The sequence below is a fragment of the Salvia splendens genome, chromosome 12, assembly GCF_004379255.2.
Source record: "Salvia splendens isolate huo1 chromosome 12, SspV2, whole genome shotgun sequence".
NCBI classification, from domain to species: Eukaryota; Viridiplantae; Streptophyta; class Magnoliopsida; order Lamiales; family Lamiaceae; genus Salvia; species Salvia splendens.
The window spans coordinates 17,557,825-17,577,495 of NC_056043.1; the positions used below are offsets into that span (position 1 = coordinate 17,557,825).

General features: G+C 52.2%; 1 protein-coding gene across 1 annotated transcript; it reads left to right on the forward strand.

Moving 5' to 3' along the window:
* On the forward strand, positions 1-697 carry LOC121758072 (nascent polypeptide-associated complex subunit beta-like). Its single transcript, XM_042153511.1, has one exon. The coding sequence runs from the start codon at positions 89-91 to the stop codon at positions 566-568; it is 480 nt and encodes a 159-aa protein (XP_042009445.1). The 5' UTR covers positions 1-88; the 3' UTR covers positions 569-697.
* The last annotated feature ends 18,974 nt before the right edge of the window (positions 698-19,671 follow it).

A 19,671-nucleotide genomic window follows, 5' to 3' on the forward strand; every position in this document is an offset into this window, starting at 1 on the left:
CAGCCCCTAATTGAAGTTGGCGCTAGGGTTTCATTTTGTTATCCTCTCCATCCCTCACTCCCCACTCTGCTTCTTCACATTTTCAGAGATGAATGTCGAAAAATTAATGAAGATGGCCGGTTCGGTCAGAACTGGTGGGAAGGGTACAATGAGAAGAAAGAAGAAGGCAGTACACAAGACGACCACCACAGATGACAAGAGACTTCAAAGTACGTTAAAGAGAATTGGAGTGAATGCCATACCTGCAATCGAGGAAGTTAATATTTTCAAGGAAGATGTGGTTATACAATTTGTCAACCCGAAAGTGCAAGCATCTGTTGCAGCCAACACCTGGGTTGTTAGTGGCACTCCTCAGAACAAGAAATTGCAAGACATTCTTCCTCAAATTATCAACCAGTTGGGTCCGGATAACTTGGAGAATTTGAAAAAGTTAGCAGAACAATTCCAGAAGCAGGCACCGGCTGCTAGTTCTGGTGCAGCAGAAGACGATGATGACGATGTACCAGAACTCGTAGCTGGTGAGACCTTTGAAGCTGCTGCGGAGGAAGGACAGACACAGACCTCCTAAGGATCATGTTTTCCAGTTTTGAATCGTTGCGTTATATTTTCCTTGTTTGCTTTGTCTATGTCAACGATTAATAACTCCTCAACTGCTTTCTCTTTGGTGATTGGCTTTATATTTTGCAGTAGAAGTAAATGAGACTCTTTGCAGAAAAAAAAAAAAAAAAAAAAAAAAAAAAAAAAAAAAAAAAGACGCTGATTCGGCCATGGGTGGCTCAGCCGCCGGCCATGAGTCCGACGGTGTTGGGGGGGTCATCGCCGATGGTGGGGACTCCAGCCTCCATGATGTGCGAGTGGTGAGCGATGGTCCTAGAATGGGACAGGGAGCTTTGGAGGCCGAGATAGTCAACTTGCCCGAATTGGCCACACCAACACTTCCACCCTTCGAAAGTCAATTGGCGCTTTGCCAAGCTGGGACATCACGTGCTGCTGGTCCACAAGGAGCCGTTGAAGCCTCAAAACAACCAAATATGACATCCTTTTTTGCAGCAAGGCAAGGTACCCAATTCAGCTATAGGGACAAAACTAACTTCCGAAAGTGCTTTTGTGCCTTTCCGCACCAAAGGTTCACGTGAACCCATCGAAGTTGAGAACCCTAAGCCACGGCCAACAAGTCTAGACTATCCTTCGCTCGAATTTGCATTGAGATAGACATCACAAAACCGCCTCCCGAAGAAATAATCCTTGATATTTGTGGTCGAGAAACGGTGCAGCAAGTGCGGTGGGACAAGATACCATCTTATTGCCAAGAATGCAAGCATGTCGGTCATGCGAGTGATGCATGCTATGCAACGGGGAAGAGGGAAAGGCCACCGAGGAGGAACTACCACACCGCCCCACCAAATCAGCCACAACCCGCGAACCAAGGAGGGAAAGGAAAGCAAGACATGGCGACAAGCGCCCCTAACTCAAATGAATGGAAACGCCAAGGAAGGAAAAAAGGAAAGGCGGGTAATAGATCAAGCAACAACTCACTTTGAGAAGGTGCCGTTGAAACAATTTGGGAGGGACCGGACATAATGGGGGAACCTCACGAGGGGAGTGAAATGCATAGCGGAACATACAATATGGGGGTAAAGCTCGGGGATGGGAACCAAAGGGAACCACCATATTCGCACTTTGAGACACCAACCCCAATGCATGAACATTCGGAGGCGGGGAGGCCCCAATGAGAAACGTGTTGCTTACCCGTCTACACGCGGGAACTCGAGAGGGGGCGCGCGGTATTCCATGACGAGGGGACGTGGATTCTTCGCGATGAAAAACCATATGAGCACTAACCAACACTACTCCCTCATGGAGAGAGGAGAATTTGATGTTGACAATTGTGGGGATGCGGAAGGCTCGGTCATGGACGCGCAAGTGGGGTGCGAGACGGGGGGAGGCAATCTTCACCTAAGCGATGCCGAGGATCACGCAAATCTTCCGGTAAGTACCCCATCTCTTAATGATATCTTACAATATAATGTTTTGGAACGTGAGGGGGATCGCAAATGCGTCAACCCAACACGTATTGAAAAGATTGATTAAATGTCATAATGTGTTATTTCTTGCAATAATGGAACCACTTACAACCCCTGATCCGGTCCGGTTCTCCAAGGCCGTGGGGCTGCCCTTCATCGGCTCGAACACAAGCGGCAAGATTTGGTTGTTTGCAGAAGAAGGCTCAACTTTTGATGTTGATTGGTACTCCGAACAAATCTTTCACGGGAGGCTCAAGTCACATCGCATTGCTAGCCCTCTAGCTATCTCGGCCGTGTACGCCAAATGCACAAGATCTGAGAGATACCTTTTGTGGGATAAGATGAGAGAGATCGCTGGAACCCTCGAGGGAATACCATGGATTATAGGTGGTGACTTCAACACCATTCTATCCCACCGGGACAGAACTGGGAGCGACACCAACTGGCAGGCCGAGATGGTCAATTTTGCGGAGGCAATTGAGGATTGCCAACTCGTGGACCCAGGGTTCGATGGGGCAGAATTTACTTGGGCCAAAAACGGTCTATTTGAACGGCAGGATAGAGTGCTTGTTAATGAGGCTTGGACTAGGGTCTTCGAGGCCACCCGAGTAACGAACCTCCCACGGATCGCCTCGGATCACGGACCAGTCCTAGCACGATGCAAAATGTCGGACATTGCCATCGGGGGGAAGGGATTCAGGTTCCAGAACATGTGGATCCGACATGAGGGATTATTGGCTATAGTTAAGAATGCATGGGAAGAGCCCACTGGGGCGGGCGGCCTTCTTAACATCCAAATTAAACATTCCGGAGTTAAAAGAGCACTAAAGGAGTGGAACAAAGAGGTTTTCGGGACCTTTTGAGAGAAGCTCCTCCTTCTCTCTAAAATACTCCACCCTATTGTCCCACCTTTGACCTCCGCCGCCAATCTCCCACCACCACCTCGCCACCCGACGACATTAGCCGACCCCAGCCACGCACCACTCCCTCCTCCAACGGTTCTTCACCTTTCATCATCCTCCTTGGTGGTTGTCCCCAATCCCCCGAACCGGCTGATCCTCACAAGAGCTTGTCAACTCGCATCTACGCCGGTCTTTGCTCCACGGCCGGACATGCCGGACCCCCAACCGGACCCTGAACCTGCTCCCGAGGAAGGCGCGCGAAATCACGGACCAGCAAATGGTCTTTCGGTCCCCCGAGGAGGAGCTACCCAAACCTCCGACTAAAGCCATGAAAGTGAAGGAGAGCAAGGCGAGGTACAAGGCCCGCAAGAATACTCCGGCTCCTCCTTCGAAGGGAGATGGCCGGAAATGCTTCATCCTCTCCCCACTCCCGGAGGATAAACAACTACGAAAGAAACTTTCTTTTGGTGACGAAGATGGCGCCTTCGCCGGAAATCTCAAGTGCAAAACGGTCATCTTCCCCGTGAGCTCCGGCCAACCCGCAAGTGATAGTCAACCGCCGGACAAGCCCCCTCCATGCCCCAACGCCGAAAGTGAAAGAATGCGCATCAAGGCCCACGCCGACGCTGATTCGGCCATGGGTGGCTCAGCCGCCGGCCATGAGTCCGACGGTGTTGGGGGGGTCATCGCCGATGGTGGGGACTCCAGCCTCCATGATGTGCGAGTGGTGAGCGATGGTCCTAGAATGGGACAGGGAGCTTTGGAGGCCGAGATAGTCAACTTGCCCGAATTGGCCACACCAACACTTCCACCCTTCGAAAGTCAATTGGCGCTTTGCCAAGCTGGGACATCACGTGCTGCTGGTCCACAAGGAGCCGTTGAAGCCTCAAAACAACCAAATATGACATCCTTTTTGCAGCAAGGCAAGTTACCCAATTCAGCTATAGGGACAAAACTAACTTCCGAAAGTGCTTTTGTGCCTTTCCGCACCAAAGGTTCACGTGAACCCATCGAAGTTGAGAACCCTAAGCCACGGCCAACAAGTCTAGACTATCCTTCGCTCGAATTTGCATTGAGATAGACATCACAAAACCGCCTCCCGAAAAATTATCCTTGATATTTGTGGTCGAGAAACGGTGCAGCAAGTGCGGTGGGACAAGATACCATCTTATTGCCAAGAATGCAAGCATGTCGATCATGCGAGTGATGCATGCTATGCAACGGGGAAGAGGGAAAGGCCACCGAGGAGGAACTACCACACCGCCCCACCAAATCAGCCACAACCCGCGAACCAAGGAGGGAAAGGAAAGCAAGACATGGCGACAAGCGCCCCTAACTCAAATGAATGGAAACGCCAAGGAAGGAAAAAAGGAAAGGCGGGTGATAGATCAAGCAACAACTCACTTGGAGAAGGTGCCGTTGAAACAATTTGGGAGGGACCGGACATAATGGGGGAACCTCACGAGGGGAGTGAAATGCATAGCGGAACATACAATATGGGGGTAAAGCTCGGGGATGGGAACCAAAGGGAACCACCATATTCGCACTTTGAGACACCAACCCCAATGCATGAACATTCGGAGGCGGGGAGGGGAGGCCCCAATGAGAAACGTGTTGCTTACCCGTCTACACGCGGGAACTCGAGAGGGGGCGCGCGGTATTCCATGACGAGGGGACGTGGATTCTTCGCGATGAAAAACCATATGAGCACTAACCAACACTACTCCCTCATGGAGAGAGGAGAATTTGATGTTGACAATTGTGGGGATGCGGAAGGCTCGGTCATGGACGCGCAAGTGGGGTGCGAGACGGGGGGAGGCAATCTTCACCTAAGCGATGCCGAGGATCACGCAAATCTTCCGGTAAGTACCCCATCTCTTAATGATATCTTACAATATCATGTTTTGGAACGTGAGGGGGATCGCAAATGCGTCAACCCAACACGTATTGAAAAGATTGATTAAATGTCATAATGTGTTATTTCTTGCAATAATGGAACCACTTACAACCCCTGATCCGGTCCGGTTCTCCAAAGCCGTGGGGCTGCCCTTCATCGGCTCGAACACAAGCGGCAAGATTTGGTTGTTTGCAGAAGAAGGCTCAACTTTTGATGTTGATTGGTACTCCGAACAAATCTTTCACGGGAGGCTCAAGTCACGTCGCATTGCTAGCCCTCTAGCTATCTCGGCCTTGTACGCCAAATGCACAAGATCTGAGAGATACCTTTTGTGGGATAAGATGAGAGAGATCGCTGGAACCCTCGAGGGAATACCATGGATTATAGGTGGTGACTTCAACACCATTCTATCCCACCGGGACAGAACTGGGAGCGACACCAACTGGCAGGCCGAGATGGTCAATTTTGCGGAGGCAATTGAGGATTGCCAACTCGTGGACCCAGGGTTCGATGGGGCAGAATTTACTTGGGCCAAAAACGGTCTATTTGAACGGCAGGATAGAGTGCTTGTTAATGAGGCTTGGACTAGGGTCTTCGAGGCCACCCGAGTAACGAACCTCCCACGGATCGCCTCGGATCACGGACCAGTCCTAGCACGATGCAAAATGTCGGACATTGCCATCGGGGGGAAGGGATTCAGGTTCCAGAACATGTGGATCCGACATGAGGGATTATTGGCTATAGTTAAGAATGCATGGGAAGAGCCCACTGGGGCGGGCGGCCTTCTTAACATCCAAATTAAACATTCCGGAGTTAAAAGAGCACTAAAGGAGTGGAACAAAGAGGTTTTCGGGACCTTTTGAGAGAAGCTCCTCCTTCTCTCTAAAATACTCCACCCTATTGTCCCACCTTTGACCTCCGCCGCCAATCTCCCACCACCACCTCGCCACCCGACGACATTAGCCGACCCCAGCCACGCACCACTCCCTCCTCCAACGGTTCTTCACCTTTCATCATCCTCCTTGGTGGTTGTCCCCAATCCCCCGAACCGGCTGATCCTCACAAGAGCTTGTCAACTCGCATCTACGCCGGTCTTTGCTCCACGGCCGGACATGCCGGACCCCCAACCGGACCCCGAACCTGCTCCCGAGGAAGGCGCGCGAAATCACGGACGAGCAAATGGTCTTTCGGTCCCCCGAGGAGGAGCAACCCAAACCTCCGACTAAAGCCATGAAAGTGAAGGAGAGCAAGGCGAGGTACAAGGCCCGCAAGAATACTCCGGCTCCTCCTTCGAAGGGAGATGGCCGGAAATGCTTCATCCTCTCCCCACTCCCGGAGGATAAACAACTACGAAAGAAACTTTCTTTTGGTGACAAAGATGGCGCCTTCGCCGGAAATCTCAAGTGCAAAACGGTCATCTTCCCCGTGAGCTCCGGCCAACCCGCAAGTGATAGTCAACCGCCGGACAAGCCCCCTCCATGCCCCAACGCCGAAAGTGAAAGAATGCGCATCAAGGCCCACGCCGACGCTGATTCGGCCATGGGTGGCTCAGCCGCCGGCCATGAGTCCGACGGTGTTGGGGGGGTCATCGCCGATGGTGGGGACTCCAGCCTCCATGATGTGCGAGTGGTGAGCGATGGTCCTAGAATGGGACAGGGAGCTTTGGAGGCCGAGATAGTCAACTTGCCCGAATTGGCCACACCAACACTTCCACCCTTCGAAAGTCAATTGGCGCTTTGCCAAGCTGGGACATCACGTGCTGCTGGTCCACAAGGAGCCGTTGAAGCCTCAAAACAACCAAATATGACATCCTTTTTGCAGCAAGGCAAGTTACCCAATTCAGCTATAGGGACAAAACTAACTTCCGAAAGTGCTTTTGTGCCTTTCCGCACCAAAGGTTCACGTGAACCCATCGAAGTTGAGAACCCTAAGCCACGGCCAACAAGTCTAGACTATCCTTCGCTCGAATTTGCATTGAGATAGACATCACAAAACCGCCTCCCGAAGAAATAATCCTTGATATTTGTGGTCGAGAAACGGTGCAGCAAGTGCGGTGGGACAAGATACCATCTTATTGCCAAGAATGCAAGCATGTCGATCATGCGAGTGATGCATGCTATGCAACGGGGAAGAGGGAAAGGCCACCGAGGAGGAACTACCACACCGCCCCACCAAATCAGCCACAACCCGCGAACCAAGGAGGGAAAGGAAAGCAAGACATGGCAACAAGCGCGCCTAACTCAAATGAATGGAAACGCCAAGGAAGGAAAAAAGGAAAGGCGGGTGATAGATCAAGCAACAACTCACTTGGAGAAGGTGCCGTTGAAACAATTTGGGAGGGACCGGACATAATGGGGGAACCTCACGAGGGGAGTGAAATGCATAGCGGAACATACAATATGGGGGTAAAGCTCGGGGATGGGAACCAAAGGGAACCACCATATTCGCACTTTGAGACACCAACGCCAATGCATGAACATTCGGAGGCGGGGAGGGGAGGCCCCAATGAGAAACGTGTTGCTTACCCGTCTACACGCGGGAACTCGAGAGGGGGCGCGCGGTATTCCATGACGAGGGGACGTGGATTCTTCGCGATGAAAAACCATATGAGCACTAACCAACACTACTCCCTCATGGAGAGTGGAGAATTTGATGTTGACAATTGTAGGGATGCGGAAGGCTCGGTCATGGACGCGCAAGTGGGGTGCGAGACGGGGGGAGGCAATCTTCACCTAAGCGATGCCGAGGATCACGCAAATCTTCCGGTAAGTACCCCATCTCTTAATGATATCTTACAATATCATGTTTTGGAACGTGAGGGGGATCGCAAATGCGTCAACCCAACACGTATTGAAAAGATTGATTAAATGTCATAATGTGTTATTTCTTGCAATAATGGAACCACTTACAACCCCTGATCCGGTCCGGTTCTCCAAAGCCGTGGGGCTGCCCTTCATCGGCTCGAACACAAGCGGCAAGATTTGGTTGTTTGCAGAAGAAGGCTCAACTTTTGATGTTGATTGGTACTCCGAACAAATCTTTCACGGGAGGCTCAAGTCACATCGCATTGCTAGCCCTCTAGCTATCTCGGCCGTGTACGCCAAATGCACAAGATCTGAGAGATACCTTTTGTGGGATAAGATGAGAGAGATCGCTGGAACCCTCGAGGGAATACCATGGATTATAGGTGGTGACTTCAACACCATTCTATCCCACCGGGACAGAACTGGGAGCGACACCAACTGGCAGGCCGAGATGGTCAATTTTGCGGAGGCAATTGAGGATTGCCAACTCGTGGACCCAGGGTTCGATGGGGCAGAATTTACTTGGGCCAAAAACGGTCTATTTGAACGGCAGGATAGAGTGCTTGTTAATGAGGCTTGGACTAGGGTCTTCGAGGCCACCCGAGTAACGAACCTCCCACGGATCGCCTCGGATCACGGACCAGTCCTAGCACGATGCAAAATGTCGGACATTGCCATCGGGGGGAAGGGATTCAGGTTCCAGAACATGTGGATCCGACATGAGGGATTATTGGCTATAGTTAAGAATGCATGGGAAGAGCCCACTGGGGCGGGCGGCCTTCTTAACATCCAAATTAAACATTCCGGAGTTAAAAGAGCACTAAAGGAGTGGAACAAAGAGGTTTTCGGGACCTTTTGAGAGAAGCTCCTCCTTCTCTCTAAAATACTCCACCCTATTGTCCCACCTTTGACCTCCGCCGCCAATCTCCCACCACCACCTCGCCACCCGACGACATTAGCCGACCCCAGCCACGCACCACTCCCTCCTCCAACGGTTCTTCACCTTTCATCATCCTCCTTGGTGGTTGTCCCCAATCCCCCGAACCGGCTGATCCTCACAAGAGCTTGTCAACTCGCATCTACGCCGGTCTTTGCTCCACGGCCAGACATGCCGGACCCCCAACCGGACCCCGAACCTGCTCCCGAGGAAGGCGCGCGAAATCACGGACGAGCAAATGGTCTTTCGGTCCCCCGAGGAGGAGCAACCCAAACCTCCGACTAAAGCCATGAAAGTGAAGGAGAGCAAGGCGAGGTACAAGGCCCGCAAGAATACTCCGGCTCCTCCTTCGAAGGGAGATGGCCGGAAATGCTTCATCCTCTCCCCACTCCCGGAGGATAAACAACTACGAAAGAAACTTTCTTTTGGTGACGAAGATGGCACCTTCGCCGGAAATCTCAAGTGCAAAACGGTCATCTTCCCCGTGAGCTCCGGCCAACCCGCAAGTGATAGTCAACCGCCGGACAAGCCCCCTCCATGCCCCAACGCCGAAAGTGAAAGAATGCGCATCAAGGCCCACGCCGACGCTGATTCGGCCATGGGTGGCTCAGCCGCCGGCCATGAGTCCGACGGTGTTGGGGGGGTCATCGCCGATGGTGGGGACTCCAGCCTCCATGATGTGCGAGTGGTGAGCGATGGTCCTAGAATGGGACAGGGAGCTTTGGAGGCCGAGATAGTCAACTTGCCCGAATTGGCCACACCAACACTTCCACCCTTCGAAAGTCAATTGGCGCTTTGCCAAGCTGGGACATCACGTGCTGCTGGTCCACAAGGAGCCGTTGAAGCCTCAAAACAACCAAATATGACATCCTTTTTGCAGCAAGGCAAGTTACCCAATTCAGCTATAGGGACAAAACTAACTTCCGAAAGTGCTTTTGTGCCTTTCCGCACCAAAGGTTCACGTGAACCCATCGAAGTTGAGAACCCTAAGCCACGGCCAACAAGTCTAGACTATCCTTCGCTCGAATTTGCATTGAGATAGACATCACAAAACCACCTCCCGAAGAAATAATCCTTGATATTTGTGGTCGAGAAACGGTGCAGCAAGTGCGGTGGGACAAGATACCATCTTATTGCCAAGAATGCAAGCATGTCGATCATGCGAGTGATGCATGCTATGCAACGGGGAAGAGGGAAAGGCCACCGAGGAGGAACTACCACACCGCCCCACCAAATCAGCCACAACCCGCGAACCAAGGAGGGAAAGGAAAGCAAGACATGGCAACAAGCGCCCCTAACTCAAATGAATGGAAACGCCAAGGAAGGAAAAAAGGAAAGGCGGGTGATAGATCAAGCAACAACTCACTTGGAGAAGGTGCCGTTGAAACAATTTGGGAGGGACCGGACATAATGGGGGAACCTCACGAGGGGAGTGAAATGCATAGCGGAACATACAATATGGGGGTAAAGCTCGGGGATGGGAACCAAAGGGAACCACCATATTCGCACTTTGAGACACCAACGCCAATGCATGAACATTCGGAGGCGGGGAGGGGAGGACCCAATGAGAAACGTGTTGCTTACCCGTCTACACGCGGGAACTCGAGAGGGGGCGCGCGGTATTCCATGACGAGGGGACGTGGATTCTTCGCGATGAAAAACCATATGAGCACTAACCAACACTACTCCCTCATGGAGAGAGGAGAATTTGATGTTGACAATTGTAGGGATGCGGAAGGCTCGGTCATGGACGCGCAAGTGGGGTGCGAGACGGGGGGAGGCAATCTTCACCTAAGCGATGCCGAGGATCACGCAAATCTTCCGGTAAGTACCCCATCTCTTAATGATATCTTACAATATCATGTTTTGGAACGTGAGGGGGATCGCAAATGCGTCAACCCAACACGTATTGAAAAGATTGATTAAATGTCATAATGTGTTATTTCTTGCAATAATGGAACCACTTACAACCCCTGATCCGGTCCGGTTCTCCAAAGCCGTGGGGCTGCCCTTCATCGGCTCGAACACAAGCGGCAAGATTTGGTTGTTTGCAGAAGAAGGCTCAACTTTTGATGTTGATTGGTACTCCGAACAAATCTTTCACGGGAGGCTCAAGTCACATCGCATTGCTAGCCCTCTAGCTATCTCGGCCGTGTACGCCAAATGCACAAGATCTGAGAGATACCTTTTGTGGGATAAGATGAGAGAGATCGCTGGAACCCTCGAGGGAATACCATGGATTATAGGTGGTGACTTCAACATCATTCTATCCCACCGGGACAGAACTGGGAGCGACACCAACTGGCAGGCCGAGATGGTCAATTTTGCGGAAGCAATTGAGGATTGCCAACTCGTGGACCCAGGGTTCGATGGGGCAGAATTTACTTGGGCCAAAAACGGTCTATTTGAACGGCAGGATAGAGTGCTTGTTAATGAGGCTTGGACTAGGGTCTTCGAGGCCACCCGAGTAACGAACCTCCCACGGATCGCCTCGGATCACGGACCAGTCCTAGCACGATGCAAAATGTCGGACATTGCCATCGGGGGGAAGGGATTCAGGTTCCAGAACATGTGGATCCGACATGAGGGATTATTGGCTATAGTTAAGAATGCATGGGAAGAGCCCACTGGGGCGGGCGGCCTTCTTAACATCCAAATTAAACATTCCGGAGTTAAAAGAGCACTAAAGGAGTGGAACAAAGAGGTTTTCGGGACCTTTTGAGAGAAGCTCCTCCTTCTCTCTAAAATACTCCACCCTATTGTCCCACCTTTGACCTCCGCCGCCAATCTCCCACCACCACCTCGCCACCCGACGACATTAGCCGACCCCAGCCACGCACCACTCCCTCCTCCAACGGTTCTTCACCTTTCATCATCCTCCTTGGTGGTTGTCCCCAATCCCCCGAACCGGCTGATCCTCTCAAGAGCTTGTCAACTCGCATCTACGCCGGTCTTTGCTCCACGGCCGGACATGCCGGACCCCCAACCGGACCCCGAACCTGCTCCCGAGGAAGGCGCGCGAAATCACGGACGAGCAAATGGTCTTTCGGTCCCCCGAGGAGGAGCAACCCAAACCTCCGACTAAAGCCATGAAAGTGAAGGAGAGCAAGGCGAGGTACAAGGCCCGCAAGAATACTCCGGCTCCTCCTTCGAAGGGAGATGGCCGGAAATGCTTCATCCTCTCCCCACTCCCGGAGGATAAACAATTACGAAAGAAACTTTCTTTTGGTGACGAAGATGGCACCTTCGCCGGAAATCTCAAGTGCAAAACGGTCATCTTCCCCGTGAGCTCCGGCCAACCCGCAAGTGATAGTCAACCGCCGGACAAGCCCCCTCCATGCCCCAACGCCGAAAGTGAAAGAATGCGCATCAAGGCCCACGCCGACGCTGATTCGGCCATGGGTGGCTCAGCCGCCGGCCATGAGTCCGACGGTGTTGGGGGGGTCATCGCCGATGGTGGGGACTCCAGCCTCCATGATGTGCGAGTGGTGAGCGATGGTCCTAGAATGGGACAGGGAGCTTTGGAGGCCGAGATAGTCAACTTGCCCGAATTGGCCACACCAACACTTCCACCCTTCGAAAGTCAATTGGCGCTTTGCCAAGCTGGGACATCACGTGCTGCTGGTCCACAAGGAGCCGTTGAAGCCTCAAAACAACCAAATATGACATCCTTTTTGCAGCAAGGCAAGTTACCCAATTCAGCTATAGGGACAAAACTAACTTCCGAAAGTGCTTTTGTGCCTTTCCGCACCAAAGGTTCACGTGAACCCATCGAAGTTGAGAACCCTAAGCCACGGCCAACAAGTCTAGACTATCCTTCGCTCGAATTTGCATTGAGATAGACATCACAAAACCGCCTCCCGAAGAAATAATCCTTGATATTTGTGGTCGAGAAACGGTGCAGCAAGTGCGGTGGGACAAGATACCATCTTATTGCCAAGAATGCAAGCATGTCGATCATGCGAGTGATGCATGCTATGCAACGGGGAAGAGGGAAAGGCCACCGAGGAGGAACTACCACACCGCCCCACCAAATCAGCCACAACCCGCGAACCAAGGAGGGAAAGGAAAGCAAGACATGGCAACAAGCGCCCCTAACTCAAATGAATGGAAACGCCAAGGAAGGAAAAAAGGAAAGGCGGGTGATAGATCAAGCAACAACTCACTTGGAGAAGGTGCCGTTGAAACAATTTGGGAGGGACCGGACATAATGGGGGAACCTCACGAGGGGAGTGAAATGCATAGCGGAACATACAATATGGGGGTAAAGCTCGGGGATGGGAACCAAAGGGAACCACCATATTCGCACTTTGAGACACCAACGCCAATGCATGAACATTCGGAGGCGGGGAGGGGAGGACCCAATGAGAAACGTGTTGCTTACCCGTCTACACGCGGGAACTCGAGAGGGGGCGCGCGGTATTCCATGACGAGGGGACGTGGATTCTTCGCGATGAAAAACCATATGAGCACTAACCAACACTACTCCCTCATGGAGAGAGGAGAATTTGATGTTGACAATTGTAGGGATGCGGAAGGCTCGGTCATGGACGCGCAAGTGGGGTGCGAGACGGGGGGAGGCAATCTTCACCTAAGCGATGCCGAGGATCACGCAAATCTTCCGGTAAGTACCCCATCTCTTAATGATATCTTACAATATCATGTTTTGGAACGTGAGGGGGATCGCAAATGCGTCAACCCAACACGTATTGAAAAGATTGATTAAATGTCATAATGTGTTATTTCTTGCAATAATGGAACCACTTACAACCCCTGATCCGGTCCGGTTCTCCAAAGCCGTGGGGCTGCCCTTCATCGGCTCGAACACAAGCGGCAAGATTTGGTTGTTTGCAGAAGAAGGCTCAACTTTTGATGTTGATTGGTACTCCGAACAAATCTTTCACGGGAGGCTCAAGTCACATCGCATTGCTAGCCCTCTAGCTATCTCGGCCGTGTACGCCAAATGCACAAGATCTGAGAGATACCTTTTGTGGGATAAGATGAGAGAGATCGCTGGAACCCTCGAGGGAATACCATGGATTATAGGTGGTGACTTCAACACCATTCTATCCCACCGGGACAGAACTGGGAGCGACACCAACTGGCAGGCCGAGATGGTCAATTTTGCGGAAGCAATTGAGGATTGCCAACTCGTGGACCCAGGGTTCGATGGGGCAGAATTTACTTGGGCCAAAAACGGTCTATTTGAACGGCAGGATAGAGTGCTTGTTAATGAGGCTTGGACTAGGGTCTTCGAGGCCACCCGAGTAACGAACCTCCCACGGATCGCCTCGGATCACGGACCAGTCCTAGCACGATGCAAAATGTCGGACATTGCCATCGGGGGGAAGGGATTCAGGTTCCAGAACATGTGGATCCGACATGAGGGATTATTGGCTATAGTTAAGAATGCATGGGAAGAGCCCACTGGGGCGGGCGGCCTTCTTAACATCCAAATTAAACATTCCGGAGTTAAAAGAGCACTAAAGGAGTGGAACAAAGAGGTTTTCGGGACCTTTTGAGAGAAGCTCCTCCTTCTCTCTAAAATACTCCACCCTATTGTCCCACCTTTGACCTCCGCCGCCAATCTCCCACCACCACCTCGCCACCCGACGACATTAGCCGACCCCAGCCACGCACCACTCCCTCCTCCAACGGTTCTTCACCTTTCATCATCCTCCTTGGTGGTTGTCCCCAATCCCCCGAACCGGCTGATCCTCACAAGAGCTTGTCAACTCGCATCTACGCCGGTCTTTGCTCCACGGCCGGACATGCCGGACCCCCAACCGGACCCCGAACCTGCTCCCGAGGAAGGCGCGCGAAATCACGGACGAGCAAATGGTCTTTCGGTCCCCCGAGGAGGAGCAACCCAAACCTCCGACTAAAGCCATGAAAGTGAAGGAGAGCAAGGCGAGGTACAAGGCCCGCAAGAATACTCCGGCTCCTCCTTCGAAGGGAGATGGCCGGAAATGCTTCATCCTCTCCCCACTCCCGGAGGATAAACAACTACGAAAGAAACTTTCTTTTGGTGACGAAGATGGCGCCTTCGCCGGAAATCTCAAGTGCAAAACGGTCATCTTCCCCGTGAGCTCCGGCCAACCCGCAAGTGATAGTCAACCGCCGGACAAGCCCCCTCCATGCCCCAACGCCGAAAGTGAAAGAATGCGCATCAAGGCCCACGCCGACGCTGATTCGGCCATGGGTGGCTCAGCCGCCGGCCATGAGTCCGACGGTGTTGGGGGGGTCATCGCCGATGGTGGGGACTCCAGCCTCCATGATGTGCGAGTGGTGAGCGATGGTCCTAGAATGGGACAGGGAGCTTTGGAGGCCGGGATAGTCAACTTGCCCGAATTGGCCACACCAACACTTCCACCCTTCGAAAGTCAATTGGCGCTTTGCCAAGCTGGGACATCACGTGCTGCTGGTCCACAAGGAGCCGTTGAAGCCTCAAAACAACCAAATATGACATCCTTTTTGCAGCAAGGCAAGTTACCCAATTCAGCTATAGGGACAAAACTAACTTCCGAAAGTGCTTTTGTGCCTTTCCGCACCAAAGGTTCACGTGAACCCATCGAAGTTGAGAACCCTAAGCCACGGCCAACAAGTCTAGACTATCCTTCGCTCGAATTTGCATTGAGATAGACATCACAAAACCGCCTCCCGAAGAAATAATCCTTGATATTTGTGGTCAAGAAACGGTGCAGCAAGTGCGGTGGGACAAGATACCATCTTATTGCCAAGAATGCAAGCATGTCGGTCATGCGAGTGATGCATGCTATGCAACGGGGAAGAGGGAAAGGCCACCGAGGAGGAACTACCACACCGCCCCACCAAATCAGCCACAACCCGCGAACCAAGGAGGGAAAGGAAAGCAAGACATGGCGACAAGCGCCCCTAACTCAAATGAATGGAAACGCCAAGGAAGGAAAAAAGGAAAGGCGGGTGATAGATCAAGCAACAACTCACTTTGAGAAGGTGCCGTTGAAACAATTTGGGAGGGACCGGACATAATGGGGGAACCTCACGAGGGGAGTGAAATGCATAGCGGAACATACGATATGGGGGTAAAGCTCGGGGATGGGAACCAAAGGGAACCACCATATTCGCACTTTGAGACACCAACGCCAATGCATGAACATTCGGAGGCGGGGAGGGGAGGACCCAATGAGAAACGTGTGGCTTACCCGTCTACACGCGGGAACTCGAGAGGGGGCGCGCGGTATTCCATGACGAGGGGACGTGGATTCTTCGCGATGAAAAACCATATGAGCACTAACCAACACTACTCCCTCATGGAGAGAGGAGAATTTGATGTTGACAATTGTGGGGATGCGGAAGGCTCTGTCATGGACGCGCAAGTGGGGTGCGAGACGGGGGGAGGCAATCTTCACCTAAGCGATGCCGAGGATCACGCAAATCTTCCGGTAAGTACCCCATCTCTTAATGATATCTTACAATATCATGTTTTGGAACGTGAGGGGGATCGCAAATGCGTCAACCCAACACGTATTGAAAAGATTGATTAAATGTCATAATGTGTTATTTCTTGCAATAATGGAACCACTTACAACCCCTGATCCGGTCCGGTTCTCCAAGGCCGTGGGGCTGCCCTTCATCGGCTCGAACACAAGCGGCAAGATTTGGTTGTTTGCAGAAGAAGGCTCAACTTTTGATGTTGATTGGTACTCCGAACAAATCTTTCACGGGAGGCTCAAGTCACATCGCATTGCTAGCCCTCTAGCTATCTCGGCCGTGTACGCCAAATGCACAAGATCTGAGAGATACCTTTTGTGGGATAAGATGAGAGAGATCGCTGGAACCCTCGAGGGAATACCATGGATTATAGGTGGTGACTTCAACACCATTCTATCCCACCGGGACAGAACTGGGAGCGACACCAACTGGCAGGCCGAGATGGTCAATTTTGCGGAGGCAATTGAGGATTGCCAACTCGTGGACCCAGGGTTCGATGGGGCGGAATTTACTTGGGCCAAAAACGGTCTATTTGAACGGCAGGATAGAGTGCTTGTTAATGAGGCTTGGACTAGGGTCTTCGAGGCCACCCGAGTAACGAACCTCCCACGGATCGCCTCGGATCACGGACCAGTCCTAGCACGATGCAAAATGTCGGACATTGCCATCGGGGGGAAGGGATTCAGGTTCCAGAACATGTGGATCCGACATGAGGGATTATTGGCTATAGTTAAGAATGCATGGGAAGAGCCCACTGGGGCGGGCGGCCTTCTTAACATCCAAATTAAACATTCCGGAGTTAAAAGAGCACTAAAGGAGTGGAACAAAGAGGTTTTCGGGACCTTTTGAGAGAAGCTCCTCCTTCTCTCTAAAATACTCCACCCTATTGTCCCACCTTTGACCTCCGCCGCCAATCTCCCACCACCACCTCGCCACCCGACGACATTAGCCGACCCCAGCCACGCACCACTCCCTCCTCCAACGGTTCCTCACCTTTCATCATCCTCCTTGGTGGCTGTCCCCAATCCCCCGAACCGGCTGATCCTCACAAGAGCTTGTCCACTCGCATCTACGCCGGTCTTTGCTCCACGGCCGGACATGTCGGACCCCCAACCGGACCCCGAACCTGCTCCCGAGGAAGGCGCGCGAAATCACGGACCAGCAAATGGTCTTTCGGTCCCCCGAGGAGGAGCTACCCAAACCTCCGACTAAAGGCATGAAAGTGAAGGAGAGCAAGGCGAGGTACAAGGCCCGCAAGAATACTCCGGCTCCTCCTTCGAAGGGAGATGGCCGGAAATGCTTCATCCTCTCCCCACTCCCGGAGGATAAACAACTACGAAAGAAACTTTCTTTTGGTGACGAAGATGGCGCCTTCGCCGGAAATCTCAAGTGCAAAACGGTCATCTTCCCCGTGAGCTCCGGCCAACCCGCAAGTGATAGTCAACCGCCGGACAAGCCCCCTCCATGCCCCAACGCCGAAAGTGAAAGAATGCGCATCAAGGCCCACGCCGACGCTGATTCGGCCATGGGTGGCTCAGCCGCCGGCCATGAGTCCGACGGTGTTGGGGGGGTCATCGCCGATGGTGGGGACTCCAGCCTCCATGATGTGCGAGTGGTAAGCGACGGTCCTAGAATGGGACAGGGAGCTTTGGAGGCCGAGATAGTCAACTTGCCCGAATTGGCCACACCAACACTTCCACCCTTCGAAAGTCAATTGGCGCTTTGCCAAGCTGGGACATCACGTGCTGCTGGTCCACAAGGAGCCGTTGAAGCCTCAAAACAACCAAATATGACATCCTTTTTTGCAGCAAGGCAAGGTACCCAATTCAGCTATAGGGACAAAACTAACTTCCGAAAGTGCTTTTGTGCCTTTCCGCACCAAAGGTTTACGTGAACCCATCGAAGTTGAGAACCCTAAGCCACGGCCAACAAGTCTAGACTATCCTTCGCTCGAATTTGCATTGAGATAGACATCACAAAACCGCCTCCCGAAGAAATAATCCTTGATATTTGTGGTCGAGAAACGGTGCAGCAAGTGCGGTGGGACAAGATACCATCTTATTGCCAAGAATGCAAGCATGTCGGTCATGCGAGTGATGCATGCTATGCAACGGGGAAGAGGGAAAGGCCACCGAGGAGGAACTACCACACCGCCCCACCAAATCAGCCACAACCCGCGGACCAAGGAGGGAAAGGAAAGCAAGACATGGCGACAAGCGCCCCTAACTCAAATGAATGGAAACGCCAAGGAAGGAAAAAAGGAAAGGCGGGTGATAGATCAAGCAACAACTCGCTTTGAGAAGGTGCCGTTGAAACAATTTGGGAGGGACCGGACATAATGGGGGAACCTCACGAGGTGAGTGAAATGCATAGCGGAACATACGATATGGGGGTAAAGCTCGGGGATGGGAACCAAAGGGAACCACCATATTCGCACTTTGAGACACCAACCCCAATGCATGAACATTCGGAGGCGGGGAGGGGAGGCCCCAATGAGAAACGTGTTGCTTACCCGTCTACACGCGGGAACTCGAGAGGGGGCGCGCGGTATTCCATGACGAGGGGACATAGATTCTTCGCGATGAAAAACCATATGAGCACTAACCAACACTACTCCCTCATGGAGAGAGGAGAATTTGATGTTGACAATTGTGGGGATGCGGAAGGCTCGGTCATGGACGCGCAAGTGGGGTGCGAGACGGGGGGAGGCAATCTTCACCTAAGCGATGCCGAGGATCACGCAAATCTTCCGGTAAGTACCCCATCTCTTAATGATATCTTACAATATCATGTTTTGGAACGTGAGGGGGATCGCAAATGCGTCAACCCAACACGTATTGAAAAGATTGATTAAATGTCATAATGTGTTATTTCTTGCAATAATGGAACCACTTACAACCCCTGATCCGGTCCGGTTCTCCAAGGCCGTGGGGCTGCCCTTCATCGGCTCGAACACAAGCGGCAAGATTTGGTTGTTTGCAGAAGAAAGCTCAACTTTTGATGTTGATTGGTACTCCGAACAAATCTTTCACGGGAGGCTCAAGTCACATCGCATTGCTAGCCCTCTAGCTATCTCGGCCAGTGTACGCCAAATGCACAAGATCTGAGAGATACCTTTTGTGGGATAAGATGAGAGAGATCGCTGGAACCCTCGAGGGAAATACCATGGATTATAGGTGGTGACTTCAACACCATTCTATCCCACCGGGACAGAACTGGGAGCGACACCAACTGGCAGGCCGAGATGGTCAATTTTGCGGAGGCAATTGAGGATTGCCAACTCGTGGACCCAGGGTTCGATGGGGCGGAATTTACTTGGGCCAAAAACGGTCTATTTGAACGGCAGGATAGAGTGCTTGTTAATGAGGCTTGGACTAGGGTCTTCGAGACCACCCGAGTAACGAACCTCCCACGGATCGCCTCGGATCACGGACCAGTCCTAGCACGATGCAAAATGTCGGACATTGCCATCGGGGGGGGAAGGGATTCAGGTTCCAGAACATGTGGATCCGACATGAGGGATTATTGGCTATAGTTAAGAATGCATGGGAAGAGCCCACTGGGGCGGGCGGCCTTCTTAACATCCAAATTAAACATTCCCGAGTTAAAAGAGCACTACAAGGAGTGGAACAAA